At 42.4% G+C, this 19,419-nt stretch overlaps 1 protein-coding gene across 1 annotated transcript; it reads right to left on the bottom strand.

Annotated features, from left to right (window-relative positions):
- Positions 1-6,223: 6,223 nt before the first annotated feature.
- Positions 6,224-19,194, bottom strand: CD83 (CD83 molecule). Its single transcript, XM_035319402.1, has 5 exons — positions 18,959-19,194; positions 18,685-18,815; positions 10,285-10,498; positions 10,068-10,171; positions 6,224-8,040 (listed from the first exon to the last, which is right to left on the bottom strand). Exons 1-5 carry the CDS (start codon positions 18,999-19,001, stop codon positions 7,885-7,887), a joined length of 648 nt encoding a protein of 215 aa, XP_035175293.1. The 5' UTR covers positions 19,002-19,194; the 3' UTR covers positions 6,224-7,884.
- Between the last annotated feature and the right edge of the window lie 225 nt (positions 19,195-19,419).

Raw genomic sequence — 19,419 nt, 5'->3', positions numbered from 1 at the left:
CTAGTGAAGCCCATTACATTTTGTGCTGCACAACTTTGATCTCGCAGAACAGTCTCTTTATATTAAGTAATAAGGCATCATTTGGTTTGCATTTCATCCATTCTTTATCACATTTACATTCAGGTAATTGCTTCCACATGCTCTTTAGTAAAAGAAAAATCCCACTGCAGTTCAGGCATGTTTACGTTTATGGACGGATCGAGTATGTCAAGTGTCAATGCTTTATTTTTTTCTCCAAAGTGACCAATCCTAAAAGACTGTTTAGAAGGGGGAGGAGAAGGAGAGTTGGTAATACATGTTTAAAAATTTACCAAAATTGCTCCCAACTGAGGTGGTTTTCAAAGCCCTAATTTACCATACACAGAGCTTTAACGCTTGCCATGCCATCGCATCTATGTCAGGGTAGGCCTCCTGCATGTTCAGTTGTGTGTTGCTATTTAATACAGCAAACGCTTTAACTCTTTCCATGCTACTAGCCATAAATAAGCTGAGCCAGTGAGTAATGCTACAAAATAGAACAAAGCTGCATTTTGCTTCCTAAGAATTTGGGTAACTTCATTTGTCTTCTGTGCTGCGAGCCAGAAGAGAAATAGTTTGCCAACCACAACATGAATTGTGAAGCCTGAGAGAATAGTGGTGTGAACATATTAATGCTGAAATACAGCGACTCTTGCATGAAAGCGATAGTTGAGAAGAAGCAAGGTATGGGCTGTGCTGGAAGATGTAGAACAGACTCTTGCTCTGCGTGCTATATAAAGATTAATTTTCATACACCGACAACTGTTGTCAGCAGAGTTGACTTTTTTTTTTTTCTTTTGCTAATGTTAATGGAAATGTACTAGCACAATTTGCCAGAGACTTTTACAGCTGTTAAGATGAAGTGAAATGGAAAGAAGCTGTGAGAAGACAAACCCAGGAGATTTGACACCTGCTTAGGTGATGGGAAGCATGAATTAAGAGAAGGCACTCTTCTTCAAGGGTCATTGCAAACTTTGCCAAACTCTGTTGTTTAGGAAAGGTAGTAAGTGTTGTAGGAGGGCTTCATGTCTTTTTTGCTGATGCTTTTCTTGTTGAGAGAGGGTGAGTTGTTTTGTTTGTTTTCCAAGGGAAGGAGTACTTCAACCAGTGTTTTAGGCACCATTTAAGCAGAGGGTAGTGAGATGCTCAGAGCTGCCTGGATTCCCTCCACTGTATTTGTATAGTAAGTAGGACAAAGGGTCCATCAACTTGATTTGCTTGTAGATACTGCTCTGCACACTTAGGAGGTGTTAATATAGCATGCAGTTCTCTCCTTTATTATCTACTATCTATTTATCCAGGGCACTTATTTTAATATAGGAGCACTTCACAGTCCCTAATATCATCTTCCTGGTACTGTTCCTAGAAATTAGGACAGAAGTAAAGCATTCTTCTGTAACTTAGGTCCTGCAAAACACAGGTCAAAAGGAACTCAGCTGAAGGACTTACCCTCCAGACCAGTGCCTTGCAGCCTATCAGAAGGGTCCCCGCACTGATTTGGGACTGAATTTTTTCCAAGCTAAGGGGGTAGTTGAAAGCCCAAGGATGGGAGCTGTATGAGGCAGTACAAAGAAGGATGAGAGCAGTTTGTGTCCTGTTCCATCAGTGACCTCCTGCTGCACTGCTCCACTAGGCTGCGGTCTCTGAGCACCAATATCTATGAGGACAAAGGCCATGTAGAGCACCTCAAGTGCAGGGAAAGTGTCCTTGGCTCGTGAGCAGGAGGGTCACTCACCACAGTTGAGACACAGGTTGTGGGTTTTCTTATCCACATGTAAAATCTGGTGTGGCTCAGCAACCGCCTGGTTGCATAAACCTGTGCACGTGTTTGTAGCCTCTTGCCCATTCCTATTGTACAGCTCTGAAATCTAGGGACGGGATGCAGGAAAATTTGTCTTTATTAAGTGTTATATATTATGAACTCCTGCAAAATTCAAGTGCAGAGATGTTGGAGACTGAATTTCTGCAAGGGCTACCAAAAAGCATATTTTATATTGAAAAAATACAGAATACAGAGAGGTGCCTCTGATAGTGTCCCTTTTGTTCTTGTGTGTTTGTCCTTGACCAAAGAGGTGGAGTTTAAAAATCAAGTTTATTGTAAACGATACTGCATTTTTAACCTGCATTTTCTCTGACTTTTTTTAAACTGATGGACAAGGATTCATTGCCCTTTTTTGAGGTAATTGTTGTTCATTTTTCTTCTATCTTGCAGCTACTATTTGTACTGTAGCCTATACAATTTTGAGATACCTTTGGTCATTAGTGGCAGTGAGCAGGAGTCTCTAGTCCAACCTCCTGCTCAAAGCAGGGTGAGCTGTGGTGCTGCCCAAGTAGCTCAGGGCTCTGTCCACTTAGGCTTTTAAAACCTTCAGGGACGGAGACTGCACAGCCCATATGAGACACATCGGAGCAGTGCTGTGCTCAGCACACTGACCGATCAGGGGAGCTGGAGCATCCCCACCAGCTCAGCTGCCCACCTCAAAGCCACCAGCAACCACATCACAAGGAAGGAGTGCTAGCTAACAAAGGCAGAGGGTTGATTTCTCCTGGCTTGCACGTAACCCTGCACTTACAGCTCGGTAGATGGAAAGAATGTGATTAAATTGGTGTTGATACCAAGTCTAAGAACAGATGTGAGAGTGAATTGGCAGAGCTGGAATTCATGTGGGATGAAAATAGCAAAAGGGAGTGGGTGGAAATTGTCACACATTTGTTTTACAGGTGCTTGTTCTAGACCCCAGCATTTGCAGACACTCCTGCCTTTTATTCTTATGAGTTTCCATTATTCTGATGTATCTGATGAGCAAGACCTTTTTTCCTTCATGTAATGTCCAGCTTTTCAGGCCACCTGTCTTCTCACCTGAAAGACAATGTGGGCATAAACTTCCCTTCAGCTCCAAGTAGACAACAAGGTGTAAGCATTGCCACTTTCCCTGCCCTTTGCACAAGACAATACTTCAACTCATTCTCTCCCATTTGTAGGTAGGGAAACCGAGGCACACCATCCAAAAGTTTAAAAATCAAACAAAAAATGTTATAGGGTATTTCTACTCCCTTCACAGAGGCAGCTGAAAACCTGCAGGGAGCGAATCCCAAGTTTGTGCTGGGTTTTTGCAGTCTGTGCTTCCCTCAGGACCTGTCTCTCCTCTTAGTCTTTGCCTTCAGTCTTGTCCGTGGGCTGCTTGTTTTATTGTGCGCTCTCTGTAACGTCTGTCTGGAAGCATTGTAACAGTGAAGGCTTAAAATCAGCAGAGGCCATCCATTTATGGCATAAAAGATGCACATGTATCTTGGCTTTTTCCATCAAAGGGTGGGAAGACTTGCAGGGCTTGGACGTAAGATGCAGCCTTCAGAAGACCCACTGCTCCTTGCAGCGACCCGTGTCAGGCTCACCACCACCCATTCCCTTGGTGGATTTTTCAGGATTTACATGATTGCTCTGGAGATCCAGCAGCACTCTTCCCACAGCCTTACACAGAAATAATATCAGCTGTAGTCAGCGAAAAGCAGAGAACTGCAAACACAGGTCTTGGCAGGGAAATGAGAGGGAACAGACCGTTAACCAAAAAAAAACCCTTGATATTGCATTTGTTTGTAACTCTTTAACCTCCCCAGCAGACTGTTCTACAAATACCTAAGAGTTAGGGTTTTGCTGATGTTCACTTAAAAAGGAGATGTGGGGGAAAGTGCCTCCACTTTACCTTTAACTGCATAGCTGTAGCATGCTGTAGAATTGTTGTCTTTGTGTGTAGAGATCACAAAAATCAAACACAGGTCCCAGAGTGCAGCCGTGTTGGTTGGGAAGGTCACTAAATACCCTCGACTGCTCAATAGACTTGGAGCAAGACCCTGCCTGTGTGGCACTGCTGCCCAGTGCCACGCTGGGATGGGCAAGCCGGGGACTGTGGGCAGCGGGGAGATGATCTTCACGCTCTCCAAAGCAGTCCCACCAAAAGCAGAAAAAAGGAGGGACAGAGATACTCAGATGTAGAAAGAGACATGTTTTCTATACTGTTCACAGGCACATACCAAGGATTGCTTTGGCACGTGGGGGTGAACACAAGCTTGCTTGTAGCTCCTGCTCAGGAGAAATAGGTGAAAAAACGTACAGCCTTTACCGCAAATAATAATGTGGCAGTGCTCAAGGTCACTGTCAGCCTGGGTTATCTGCTGTGTAAGTGCCAGCCACACAAATCAGGCTTAGCTAAGGGCTATAAGTCATATATTCAGCGTTTTGTGGATTATGTCCTTTAGCTTTCCCTCATTGCCATTTTGTATATTCATTTGGGTTCAGTGTACGACTGATGCAATTTCTCTTTGGGCAAATTTCCCCATGTGGCGCACTGTTTCTCTGCATATTCCTTAATCACAGGCATACAAACTAGCTCGGTATGTGCAATTTTACGCATCATGCTTATTGTTATCTTTGAATGCAGATGGTTCACCTCTGGACAAAACAATACAAAAATACAGGTTACGGGGGTGGGGGTGGGGAATAACAAAATCAATGAAAAAGGTATAAAACCAGGAAGAAATATTAACAAGAAAGCTTCTGTGGCTAAGGCACCCACAGGAAAGTCAGGCAATCTCAGATCACTTCTGGATTCTGACCCAGGGTGCTCCAGAGCTTCGTAAGCATTCTGATTTCCAGGTGTCTTTAGCTTTTATTTATAAAATCAAAGATCATGGCATTTCCTATCTCATGGGTTTATTGAGAGCAACTGAAGATCTTTTCCTGATCTAAAGAGTATTGTAAGAAAGTAGTACAAAGAATGGTTCTAGCATGCACGTATGTTAATATAGTATTTACAAAACTAAAGGCATCAATAAGAAGAGTGGTGGTGAGGAAAACAAATGTTTCTGTCCAAGAAAGCAATTGTTCTGTATAATCAAAACAGCCTCTAGATTGTGCAACAGACAGATGGGTTGTACTGGGGTGTTAAAGTCTGAAAAATGTGCGCATGTGCTCATGCCTGTGTGTGCTGGGCTAGCTGGGGCAGTAATTTTGAAATAGGCTATTTAGCTTCACAGGTCCACATTGCAAGGAAAAGAACATCTCTTTTGAGATAGAATGCTGAGAAATGTGTAGCTGACTCTGTAAGACTGTCAGCCAAGGCATGGCATTTGGGTTTTTTGTGTGTGTGTGCTAGTGCTGAACCCATTCTAACATACTAGCTTTTATCTTTCAGGTGACTGGTTCTTGTTATTAATAGTTTTAACAGTTTCTTTACATTCATTGTTTCATCTACATCGATTAACCGTTTCTTTACATTCTTTACATCCCAGATGTCCAGGCACCTTCACCACTTTAAGAAGCTGCCTGTTTCTTTCCAGCTCTGTGACTCAGTCAAGCATAAGGCTTTATCACTGCTTACTCTTTCTAAACTCTTTTAACACATTTAAGTGGCCTTGAACATAATCACTTCTTCAGCACAGCTGGGCCTACAGCAAATCTCCAGAATCAACCAGCCTGAAACTTCTGAGCCTGAAATTTGACTCCCGGTGTTTAGCCTCAGGCCCAATCTTCTGTACTGCAGACAGTTTGGCTCAGGAAAAAAAAAAAAAAAACGGGGGGGGGCATAGTTGTTTACATAAAGTCTCATTTTTCATTCAGTCCTATCTGATCTGATCCTATTTATACATCTGAAGAAACAATTTTAAAAGTGTTTCAGCCTTTGTTGCTGAAACAACTATTATCAGCCCCTTTCAAGTGAATTACCCCTTCTTTCCCCTTGTCCCCTCTCCTAAAAAAGGGTAAAAAAGCTGATTGTTGCTGATTGTCAGGCATTATGCATTTCTGACCACATGGAGAATCATGAATTACCTACATTAGTTAGGGGGTTATTACGCATCCACAATTCAGCTCGTATTATTGCCATCTAAACATCCATGATGGTGACCCATGTTAAAAAGTGAGCACAGTCCTAACGTCTTGCCTGTCAGAAGGGGACAGGTATTTTTGAATGTACTTTTGACAGAAAGTGAAATTTTGAGGAAAATTCAAATGATCTTAATTCCTTAGAAATGCATAAAATTATCCATTGCTTAATCAATTATTCACACACGCATGCCATCTCTCACAGAAGAGGCTGGATCAGGCATCTACATTATTTGATGTAATTAAGTTGGTTGTAAAATAAAATGCAATTGATACGGAGTATTGCTGGGATTATTTGCCATATGTGGCGCACAGAAAAACAAATGGTAGGTTACCTCTGAATTTTTATTTCAAGTATGTTAACACATTTAGATGTAAAAATTGATTATAAAAAAGCAAATGTGACATTAATTCACCATGCCCTAAGTAAATTGCATATCCCTTGTAACCATTCTTCTGGTCAGGAGCTCCTTGGACTCCATCAACGTAGACATCAACCCCGCTCACAGAGACACTACTTAGTGATGCACGGTGCTTTCCTCCTATCAACACTTCAAAATTAGTTGAAATATTATAGAAAGAGCCTCTTTGTCACAGCCAGGAATTCCAAACTGCAATAAAAAAAAATCCCAGAGCTGCAGTTTAGCTTTCAAAGGGTTTTTGTTTTCTTGGTTGGTTTGTTTTGTAGAAGGTATTGATTGTGTTCTCATGTGTCTGCAAATTCTGATGTTTTGGCACAAATTCTCATGTGGTGGCATAAACACCCACTGTCACTCTCGATCCTTCTTGCTTCACCTTCTGCACTGGCAGCACAGGAAGTGGGGTTACTTGATTTCAGTCTCCAAAATACCTCTTGTCCTCCTCAGCCCAAAAGGATAAGTCTTCTCTCCCTTATATCATGTGTCTGAGTTCAGCTTCTCTCGTATTCTTGTTTCACATAAACTACACTGTCAATACCAAAATCTGGAGTTCATTTGCCCCATCTTGTCTTCCTGTATCTTGTGGCTGACCCAAATTATCCCAAAGATAGTGATGGTTGATTTCTTCCAAGCTGTGAACTTGGTCATCACTGGTGTAATTTGACATAGGCTTCATTTCATGTATTTGGCTTCTTATTTTACAAACTACAAAGTAAGTCGTCTTTGTGTATCCTGAACACCACATGCTGCTTCCCTCTTATTTTTGTTTCCTTAGGGTTAACAGTCTTCTTGGAGCTCCCTGTGGATTAACCTATCTAGAGATGTCTCTAGGACGTGGCTGATGGACCCATTATGCAAGTGCATCCCTTCTCTTGCAGAGATAAAAAGTTCCTCTTAGTCCAAAAAGATTCCCAGAACATTTTCTCCCTTCCTACACTTCAGCTTGTCTGTCACTCTGAAATTTAAAAATGCTTCTTGATTTGAATCATCCAGGACAACAGCATGAAGCTACCTCTCCACCACAGTCAAACATCGTACAAGTCGCATCTCATTTGCAATAAAGGAACTCCACCCAGGATCAGTCTCGTAGTGTGGAACAGAGAAAGCCCTGAACACTTAGCTTTTCTGAAAATACTGCAGCAGCTGTGGTGTTTGCCTTTGCAGGACTAGCTATTAGTTTACTGGCAGGCCTAATAACCAGGCTTTGCACTGCCATGGTGTCCCTACAACCTGGTCCTCATATCGCAGGAGTAGTCCGTCTTGCTCAGAACAAGAGGGCTGCATGGCAGAGTGATACATGTTGATACCAGCTTCTTTAACAGCATCATGATACCATTGCGTAGCTGTAATGGCATTTGTTAGCCACCTAGCACCAAAAGTTACTGTAGTGCATACCAGTGCTTTTTGAAGGCTTGTGCAGCACAAGCACATCGCCGACGGGTTACCTGTGCCATCAGGCAGGCCTGGAGAGGCCGTACGTCGTTGTTTCTCTCCTCTCCGTACCACCTAGCTACCCGTCTCAAGTCATATGTTTACTGATAAGTCCACGGTGCCGTCAACAACATCAACTTAGACGGAGCTTGAAGTAACGCCGTTTTTGCGTATGCTGTCACCGTTTAAAACCTGGAAAGTTTTCATTTCTTGTACTTTGACGAGGGTGAGCATGTGCTTTTCATCTTTGCTGTTCTTATAACTGGGAGACATACTCTCTTTTCTTAGACATGTCTAGAACAAAAAAAAAAAATGAAAGAAAGTTTAAAATTGAGAATTCCTGTGAAAAACAAAATTCTCAAAGTTCAAAAAATTTGCTTTTTCTCCTCGCTAACCATAGCTCATTGCACCTTTTACATTTGCTTGTCAACAGAAGCACCCACTATAAAGAAAAACTGTTGTTTCTTATGCAATCAGTGAGCTTTATAAGGCAAAACCCTTAGTCACAAAGGGAAATTTCTATTGAATTCAAATTTTCAAATGAATAGGTTTTGCATTAAGTGTGTTTGCACCTGTCCTCAATACAGGCCTGTCTCCAAAGTATTTTCATCAAGTTGTCAAGGTGAAGCCCAACTCCTGCCACTAATCTTAAACTTAATGCCACTTTTGAATTTAGTGGAGATCAGGCACAGGGAGGACAATGCAACCTGTAAGAACTCAGCAGACGTTTTAAATAATGAAGCTCCTTTGTGAGAACAGGGCAATATTAAACATTGATGAAAGCTATGTTGATACCTGAGAATGGACTCTCACCCAAGAGTAAGTTACAGGTAATCCTATCAGAACACTTATCTTCTGATATGGCTCTGCTTTTTTTTAATGGCACCACTAAAACTGGACGTTTTTTATCTATGGGAACAGGAGATTTCTTTAGAGATCTGAAATTCTTTCAGGACACTGAGCAGAACTGAGGCATCTGTCTTTTTCTGAGTGATATCCTTGCTTTCATACTTTCATCCTAACAAATTCCTACAAGATTTATCCTGTCAAACTTTAGTCTGAGTGGCACAAATTACTGGCAGAATTGTCAATCTAAAAAGGAGACAGGCATAAATTTAATTGCTCCCTGAAGGTACATGAAAAGCTACATTTAGCTGCAGCTAATTAGATATTCTCCAATCAACAGTTATGATTCATCTGCTGATGAACAAAACAATAAGGCAAATATGAAATAGGCAACAAAAGTTAAATTTGGCCTCCCAAATGTTGGGGTTGTTTTGGTTTTAATAATGCCTACCTGCAACTCCATCTCATAGCAATCCCAGAGGAAGGGGAAGACAGGAACAAGCTCATTGATTAGAGATGTAGCTAGTCTTTGCACTGCACTGAAACCCGGGACACATGGTACCCCTAAGTCAGAAGCCACAGACCTCCCAGGTTTTGTGCACAATGGGGGGACTTCCCTGCTATCACTGATAGGGCATGGGTTTGCTTCTCTGAGCTAGCATTCCAAAATATCTCTTCTCCTAACCTTCTCCAGAACTACCAGTAAGAATTAAGGGTAGAGATAAAACCTCCGAAGAGAAGGAATGGGTATTTATGTTGTAATGTATTCCTCTGATGGTTCTACACTGGCGCTTTTCTGTTCAGTACACTCAACACCTTTTGGCCAAGGAAATGGATGGCATGCTTTGATGAACTATTAACAGTTGCCTTTGCTTGTTATGTTAATGTACAATACCAGATTAATTCTCCCTGAAAGATCTTAAAGTACAAGTTTAAAAACAAAGCACTTGACAAAAAATGCCCATCTGACATGGGATTGACACTATTTAGGTGTAGGAGCTGAAGCAAAAAATAGGTGGACGTGAATTTGTTCACTAGGTTGTCACACAAAGCAGTGTCATAGGTGGGGAGAGGATCCCAGACATCTGCACCTCTGGGCAAATTCTGCTCCCAGGTACCAAACCAGAAGGACTGTTAAAATTTTAACTCTTGAACTAGAGAACAACTTGCACTTGGAGTAACTGGAAGCAGAAATAAGCAGCAGGGTGCAGGAAAATAACTGTCTGTTTTAAGTTAGCTCAGGGTGGAGTGAAATGTTTTATCTCTTTGGGGCTCCATCCTGTGTTACTTGTGCATCCGAATTTCTGTCTGGCTTTGAAAATAATGTGTGAGTATTTAAAAGATACCATCATAAATTAAGTATGATGGCCAACTTCTGACTGGCTTTGTTAAGGTGGTGCGAGCAGAGAAAACAAGCAGGGCATTTCTGGTGATTTGGGCTGGTTGGTACATTTGTGACAAAGAGAATTACTTACACAGGTAAAAAAGATGAGCAGCAAGTAAAAAATCCCAAGGCAAGTCAGCATGAAAAGCTCAGCTTTGTATTTTTTTAGTTTTTCGTCTTCTATTCCAGGGCAACCTAAAATGTAAAATAAGGTGTTACACTGTTCTGGTGTCTGTAAAATATTTATGAACTGGTTTCTTTGAGAAAAACCACGCAGATCATGGAACAGTCAAGAACCGTAACTATACCTGTTACTTTTAGTGTGACGGTGCCACTCAGATTGTGTTCTCCTCCTTGTTCCCCCCAAGTGCATCTGTATGTGCCACTGTTTTGGCTGGTAGCATTTCTGATCCTCAGCGAAAAGGTGTCATTGGTGAGCTCCAGGGACCCTCCAAGTCCTTTCGGATAATGAGATTCCACATCAAGGATTTTCCACGCTACTCCGTCACCATCTCCAGCCATCTGGAAAACACAAATATGTTTCTTGTCTTGGGCAACCATGTCATCCCGAGCTTTAGGAGAGAGAGTTTTAAAGCTGGCTTATGACTGAAAATGCAGAGGCTGAAGTGAGGTGGGGAAAGAAGCTCAAAAGCATCCAATACATTCATGTTCCAACCAAAAAGTATTTGTGTTGTATTTTTTTTGTTTGTTTTTGTTTTTGTTTTTGTTTTGCTTAAATTAACACTGCATTCAAGAAAGTGAGTGCACTTGCAGAACTATTCTTAATCTGCCTCACTTGGACAAAATGCTGGCCGAGAAGCAACGTGGTGAAAGGCGGTGGTAGAAACTTGCTCTCAAAGCCTCTGAGCAGAGACCCCAGCATGGTTCCAGGAGAAAAAAACAGCCCTCTGGGAGGGAGCTGCAGCAGAAGGAGGTCGCCTACTCAGCTGTGAGCGGTGGCTTTAGGGACCAGGCTTCCCCAGGAGAGCATGGCAACGAGTACAGGCATGGGGTTTGCATTGCCTTACGCTGGCTTTTGTGACCCCAGCCCCTGAAACCACGGTGCCTCTCCAGAGGAGTGGGAGTGCCTCTCTCCCCTCAGCTCTTTGTTGGAACCACAGAGCACAAATTGCTTTGACTCCTTTGGATGCAGTTGCGTGAAGGTCACAAGCAGGTTTCTGGTGTGCTTTGGGAGCGTTTGTATGTTGAATTTCTTAATTGTAACCAGAAGAGCTACATTCCTTGGCGTTTCTGGGAGGCTGCTGGAGGAATGAAGCGTATTCCCAGAACAGCTTGTACTGCGGAGCAATAGGATGCGCTGAAAATGACAATTGGCTGGGAACCACAAAGAAGAGAGGAATCCCTAACTTGATTTGAAAGATGGGAGAAGGGTTTGAATTAGCCCGTGTCCATTCTTATTCATTGATGCTGCTCCCTGGGATTTGAGGCAGCCTGCCCTCTGTGAAGGTTTCCTGGTAATGAATTCAGGCTTTCTGTGGACCAGAGCTAGCTCATATAGTCCAAAGCTCAGCTTTTCAGCCAAACCTATAACTAACGTAAGCCAAAGCTTTTGTATTAATATTTATTATTTTATTTTAATAGACGTATTTTTGGGCTGCATGTCAGTGCTTACTTACTGCCAGTATAGCTACTGCATCAGAGTATAACAGTTACACTGTAAGTTATTAAAATTAACAAAAGGCTAGGAGTATCTGGTTTCTCTTTCATGTGGTGGCATGAGGAAAGCATACTTGGGTATCTGGAAAGAAATATGGGCCTGATGCTCTGTCATACTTTTGTCCTTTAAAACCAAATATGGTGTAAAACCAGCTACAAGTTGGGGAACTTTTCAGGAACTGGGGAATTGGACAAAAGCACAAGATTTTCCTGATTGTTAAGGTTCTTTCTCAGAAAGTTTTGTGTGGGTTTTTTTGTCCTTTTTTTTAAGCACATCAACTGAAACAAGGAGCAGTAATTCCCTGGGACTTTCCACACTATATACAGCAAGAGGGAAGAAAGTACCTTCTTCCTCTTAATACCCCCATAAATTTACCCCAGCTTCTCTTTCTTATTATGCTCAACCCCAGGCAGCTAAGAGCCGAGCAGTACCTATGGTGGTTTTCAGGCTGTCAGGACTTCACTTTGTTACAGGGACTGAAATATCTTCAGGCCCTGCACGATGTCAGAGCCACAGCCAGAGCAATCCTAGTGCATGGGCTGGGTTCAGCTCTGGTTACAACTGGGTCAATAGCAGTTAAGTGGATAGAGTTGACCTCCCTCAGATCTAATTTTCACCACTCTCATTTCCTTTACCATCCCCTTCCTCACTGAAATATAAAACTGCCCATAAGATAATAAGGAGAACCAGCCTGGCTGCCCTGGGGTTTTGTTTGTTGGTTTGTTTTCTTTTTTTGTTTTGTTTTATTTAAAAAAAAAAAATGGTAGCTTGAATAATTGCTGTCCTGGGTGGTAAATTTCTTGTGGCTGAGACCTAGGAATCAGAAAACACTTTGATCTTTCTGTATGCAATTGTAATCTCCACTACTGGTATAAGGGAGAAGTTAACAAAGTCCACATATCCTATGCCTGACCATGCACTTACTCCCAGTGAGATTTTTGTGTATTATTTATCTTCCTTATTTTTATGGGGGCACTGAGATTTGATTATTGCCTCCAAAGCTTTTTGAGGATCTCAGTTTAAGCATAATTACAGTCACAAGTACTGGGACAGCACCGAGGGGACAGGCGAGCCAGGAGGACTCCCCCTGTGTAGGGCAAAGCACTGTCCTCGGAGCTGGGTGAACTACATGCCCCAAAATACAAGACAGTTACTGTGTGGCCTAATCTGGCTCCCCCACCTGGATGGGGGTTCACGAACCTTTGCCGTCGGATGGAGGAGGAAAGGTTCATGAGTGCAGGTTTTATTCCTGGTTTGCGTGCCACTTCTGCTCCATTAAATCTCCCCTTTAGAGGGGAGCAAAGGCAGGCAGGCCTGGTGTTGACCATGTGCCCGGCAGCCTCCCTTATATTTCTGAGGCTACAGAGACATCTGGTGGCATCTTCCCAGCCTCTACATGCAGTGCGTCCGTCCCTTCTCAAAGGTCACAGCGATCCTTGCTCTGACACTTGAACCAAGCTTTTCTCTGTTTCAATCTCATCTTCTGCTATCTCATCAAAAAGCATCAAGCCCTCCCCTTTTAAATCCCGCAAGTAGCAAGGAAACATGTGAACAAGTTTGCACAGGATGGCCCAGTCATTTAAAGGGAAGTCCAAGAAGCATTCAGCAGTCTGCCTCTTGCTCTATTCAAGCTTACTTTTTCCCTAAACCAAATTAAAATTACAAAAATGCCACTGTGTTTAACACCTCCTGTGAATTACTTGGCAGACTCACCAGACAGATCATTCCACAGCTCAGGTGCCTATGAACACCCAGCACCAATTCATGCCAAGTCTCCTCTAGGTGAAGGAACAGCTGGAGGTAAGTTTTAGGGGTTTCACCCGATTAATTCCCCACGAGCTTAGAGGGATCGAAGTGAACACTGTTGGTGACAGCAATCCACTTGTGTAGGGACCATCCTCTTCTTTAATCGGTGACAAAAAGCTTTCTGTCTATGTCTGTGTTTCATTTCCCTTCTGCCGTGCTGGCGAGTGAGCCACAGCATGCTGCCTCCCCCTGCTCACCACCTCCAGCAGGAGGAAGGGGAGATGGTCTTTTCCTGCTGCCACCTTCATTGTTAGTGGCTTTACCAAAATCCAAAAGGCAAATCATGAGACCTGTGGGTGCCCAAAGGAACACTACTGAGCCTATTTACATTGAAAGGGTCTCAAAATCATGTTGGCTGCCGGGGATGATGGAAGCACGTGTTCTTCTGGGAAGTGAGGACCTGACTCTGCTTATTTGCATAAAGCTCTCCATTGAGAACATTAAACAGAGAAAAAGAAATGTGAGTTTATGTAGTTTTTTTCTGTTGTTTTGCCCTTGTCACGTATACAGGGGCCAGAAGCAAGCAGGGACCAGAATTAAGACCTGAGAGTCCTAGTGGCCACCAAGATGACCACAAGCCAGTGATGAGCCCTTGTGGCAAAGAAGGCGAACAGCCTCCTGGGCTGCCCTAGGTCATGCTGGAGCAGGTTCAGCAAAGGGCCTCACAGTTAATTAAGGACTTGGAGCATCTGATGTACAAATTGAAGCTGAGAGAGTGGGGACTGTTCAACCCGGAGGAGACAAGGTTTGAGGCCTCCTGCTATGTATAAATACCCCTTGGGGGGTAGAGGGGAGGATAAAGAAACCAGAGCCAGAATCTTCTCAGTGGCCTTCAGTGACAGGACAAGAGGCAATGGGCATAAATTGAAACTCAGGACATTCAACTTCAACATAAGAAAGCCATTTTTTACTGTGAGTGTGGCTGAACTGTAACAGGTTGTGGAGTCTCCATCTTTGGACTTATTCAAAACACAACTGGACATGGAACTGAGAAACCTTCTCTAGTTGCCTTATTTTTGTGAGTTTAACAGAAAGATTTTCCACTTCCCAAAAGCTTGGAAACATTTGGTCTAAAGAGGTTATGATTTTCTTACGTGTATTCTCTAGCCAGTTGACTGATTCCTGTAAGTTTCTCCTGGCCTGGAACGTATTGGTTAACAGTGGCGATACTGTGGATATTAAAATGGGATAAGTATGACTGAAAATACTGCTGAGCTGATATATTTCTGTTTTCTGACTGGATGAATTCTGAGAAATAAGTAGAATAATGCCTCCAAGATTTGCCACTAAACAAAAGTAGTTCACCCATGCTGTAGCACTTGCACCCAACTAATCAATTAAAACTTAATTTTTTCAAGTATGTGTGAAAGCACATATGAGAAAAGGTGTTTAATGAGAGCAGAGAACATGAATTGATTTTAAAACTGCTCTCATTAAACACCTTTTCTCATCACAGATTTCCCAGATTAAGGTGGCACTTTGGCTCCCAGGTAAATCAAACTGCCAATACAATCCACTTTTCCCATAAAAGCAAATTTTTATTTGAAGCAAAATGGTCCAGGCCCAAAACCAATGTAAGCTTAAAGATGGAATGTATTAACACAAATCTATTTTTTTTTTCTGAGGGTGAGATGATTGTAAAAATGGTTTTGTTTAAAATTTACCATGAATAAAGGCCAAGTTGAAATTTCTGACTGCTAAAGAGATCTAAAAACTCTATATGCAGCCAGAAGGAATTTATTTTCTGAAAGTAAAATATCTAGAATTCTGGCAATGCCTGATAGCCAACATATAATGAATTGCAACTGAGCTGAAACCACTTAATAGGTACATTTTGCAGTACAAAAGCACTTTCACATTTGATTAGCGCTTAAGGTGCATCCATATGGTTCCGATATGGTGTCATGTAGAGATACAAGCGTTAAATTTGAAGGAAAAAGTTTTTTCTCTAACATTGATGTAAGTTTTGGGCGCATGTGAGTGAATTCTGCCTGTGCTTTAGAGGAAAACAACAACAACAAAACAAACCCAAACCCAAAGCAGTGGCGAAGGAACTGCATGTGCCGCATTAGCCAGCCCTGCTGGAAAAGCCCTCTGACTCATGCAAACATCCTTTCTGTTGTGTAGGATGCCATAGCTCAAGTCAGGCAACAGAAATGTTTTGGTCATGAAATCACTTCCACTGCTCTCTTCCTACCTAAATCATGAACGTGTAGGAGCCTCCTGAAGCCAGATAGATGCCTGAGTTTGACTGCGTTTCTTTGGGTATGTTACAAAATAGATTGAAGTAATTTAGCAACTATTTACCTATGCTAATAGATAATAACTATGCACATTTTGCAAAAGTAATTTCCATTGAGGGAAGGTGAGATTAATGTTAAACATCTATAAAGTTAATTTTCATTTTGTAATATGACTTCCCCCTCTAATTCTGCCACGATTTTATGTCTTTCAGGGAAGTGTTATAAAGTTAACAGACTTCTCTCCACTGTAGTACAGCCTTCTATCCTCAAAATTTGTTTTAAATTAAGACTGTTCTGAGTATTACATGAGCAACATAGCTAAATATCCACTGGGACTTCATTTGTGTGTTTCAACTTGATTTTCAAACAGGATATAAAGTGATAATTACACATTTTTATGAAGTGGTTCTCATTTTCAATGTCCTATACAAAGAGAAACTGTTCGTTTTCCAATAGCCCTGTGAGGCAGAAAGCTAGCTAAAGTTTCACTGCCCAGATTCTTGTTTCATAGATGGGCCATAGACATTCAAACCAGTATTTCCACATGAAATTAATTGCCAATGCCTGTGTGCTTATGCAAAAATGCCCTAGTTTTCATTTCTCAGTTGGCAAACGTCTGCAATGCTGATAGTTTTATGGCACATGGGTTGCTCCACGCCCCTAAGAATGGACCACCCTTGGTGGGCACCATCGTTATGAAAAGTTTCTCATTCATTTTCTCAAAGCCACGTAGTGAATGGCGTGAGACCTGCAGCAGGCTGGAGGAGGAGGAGGACTTGGTCCTCTACCTTCTCGGTGCACTAGGCATGCTTACTTTAAATATTTCGAAGTAACAATCATTTTGTCTGAGCTTGACTGACTTTGATCCTAATTCTGCACAGGATTACTCACACGCTTGATTTTGTGCCTACAAATAATCCTGCTGGCTCCAAGAATACTGGGCGTTTGACAGGTTAAACACATACATGCCTATTTGCAGTACGCGGCGTTAGCAACAGCAAAGGAACTGTTAAATGTAATGCTTCCTTTTTACTTTCAGCTGGATTTTGACACCAGAGTATTAACTCCTTCACACAGAACTGAAAAAGCAGGTACTTTAAAATGGCAGTTTGCTGTTCTTTCTTTTTTAAGCGTATCATACGAAGCTATTTAAAAGTATCTCTGAATTGATTGGAGCATGCATAGATGCCAGTGGGGAATTTTTTTTTTTTCACCACATATTCACCCTGTGCAAACAGCTGCATGTGCAACACCGTAATGTTGTCACCGTAATTTTTTAAAGCAGCAGGAGCAAAGGTTAATTGCTTGCATTTACTGCACAGTTCAAAGCAACCTCATACGAAAGATTTACCCTAACAGCTGTTTGAACTTTACCGTCTAAAATTTCATACTATTTGCCAGAATTACCTTTTAATTAGCCCTTTGGGGGTAAATGTGGTGTTTATTGATTATTCCTTCAGTTGTTGTTTTTTAAATAAAAGATTAATTCTGTGTTGGGTAGCCTAGTCAAACCCTGTCGTTCCTCTAACCTCCTTGTGAAGTCTGGGATGGGGACAACAGCACACAGCCAAACTGGGGTGATCAGAGATGTATGGAAAATACACATCCCTACCCAGCCTTTGAAGCAGAAGGCAAACAAGAATAAATTGATGTCTGCCCCAGCTTCCACAGTGATGTTCAACCAAAAGTTCTCTCCTCTATGTCTCTCACCTGTATTGAACCCAGCATCTTGGAAAAAGGAGACTATAGATGCTGAGGCGCTTGTCACCACTTTTTTGTAACAGATCTGACAGAGGTAGGTACCTTTGGGTTGCAGGTATCATCTAGTTGGTAGGCTGATGCTTACAGCTGTAACAACACTGAAATTCAGATGCATTGCAAGTTTCAGCCACAGAATCCCCACCTAATGACAGAGCTCATTTATTTACTGTGGGAGAATAATTTCCCCCTTTCTCCCTTCCACTGCTCCCCCATCAGATGGGAAAATAACTCTGTAACTACAACATTTTAAATTCCCAAATAGATTTTCCACTATTACAACAATCAACAGCAAACTGGATTAGCAGACAACCGGAGGACCACCAGGGCTGGCCCATGGTAAGCAGCAGGAATGCATGGCTGGGAGTGAGGAACGGGGCACAGCAAAGCTATCCTTTCTGTATGCTAATTTGGCACACTGCAAACTGAAACTATGCACTGAGATGCAAGCACACAGTGCTGTGCAGCAGGTCAGCCATTGCTTGTTCAACCAGTGGACAAAAATAGTTTCTCTTTCTATACAAAATCTCATCTGGAAAGTGGTAAACAGTGCTTTCTGCTCATTAGCCAATGGATCCTTGCAGCTCTCCCACAAATAGATGGCAAGCAGGGTGCTGCTGCATTGGAGATGGGGATTCTGAGCCAGAGCAGCCGAGATGTAACTTTGTGACTACAAGCAGATAACTGAGAATGTCTTGCTTTCTGTCTACATTCTGCGTTTTCTTCCATTATGCCCATCCCAACTAGACAAATCTTTCTGAATAAATGCAGTTATTTGTTTAGTTCTTCCATTTCAATGAAAAAAAAAAAAAAAAAAAAAAAAGCCATCTCCTGTTTGGGGGAAGATTAACCAAGCGACAATAGACAATATCAATAATGTTGTAATGTTGTAAGGTTTCAAGAAAAATCCTGGAAAGACTCCTCTTTGGAGCTGTATTTGGCAGGCTGTACATGGGACATCCCCTGAATTCTGATCCCTGCAGCCTAGCAATAGTTAGATACAAAAGCAGGCCAGGAGCAATTCAAGGATCACACTCAGATAGTCTACAATGACATGGAAAACTGTTCCCTGTGATCAGCTCAAATGCTGTCATTGCTGCCTTATCTCTGCTGCACTGACAGGAGGATGCCACTTCATAAAATAACCCATTTTTGTACAAGAGAAGACAGTATCAGGTAGGGAAGCAAAGCAGACCACTCAAGTAACTTAGGATTTTTCTTACTTTGTACCAAGACACTGTCTGGTAGGTGACCAGGGAGTCCTGAAGAACTTTACAGGGCAGCAGCGCTTCTTCAGCACATCTCACAGCAACATCTGGGCCAGTTACAGCAGCCCCATGGACCAAGCACCACACTGCAAAGCACAGGTACACATTGCACTTAAAACTGAATGCCTATGTAATGCTTCCCATCCTCCCAAAACATAACCCCACAGAAGAAGTGTGGAAAAAAAAAAGAAGAAAAAACAGAATGAAAAGTGTGGTGCTCCCCACTTACCATTGCACAGGGTGATGAGCAGAGTATAGGCTGCTGTAGACATGGCTTTTGTTGGTTAAAATCACAGAGCAGCAGCACTGCCTCTTCACAGGACGGGCTGTGAGAGCAGAGTGAAACTGTCTCTGCTTCGAGAGTGGTATTTCTGGAGACGGGCTGGGGAATCCCCCACAGAACTTATCTCGAGGTGCCTCATGTCACAGGGAAAATCCCTACGTGTAGGAGCCAGTGCTCCTCCCATCACATCAGTTGGGTCCCTCCCATTTCTCTAACTGCCTGCACTGGTAGCACCTCCCTTCCCTTTTTTTATTATTCCCCCCCCCCCCCCCCCCGCATTGATCTCAACAGATATATTGTTGATCATGGGGTGCTGTGGGTCAGCGCGAAGGGCACCAAAAATTAGCACTGGAAGAACCTCCCTCTTGACTGGTGAAATGCCAGCCTCCTGAAATCCCCTCTCAGCC

This window comes from Oxyura jamaicensis, chromosome 2 (assembly GCF_011077185.1).
Source record: "Oxyura jamaicensis isolate SHBP4307 breed ruddy duck chromosome 2, BPBGC_Ojam_1.0, whole genome shotgun sequence".
NCBI lineage: Eukaryota > Metazoa > Chordata > Aves > Anseriformes > Anatidae > Oxyura > Oxyura jamaicensis.
The sequence above is the reverse complement of the archived record's forward strand: the minus strand, read 5'-3'. Positions and strand labels throughout refer to the sequence as shown.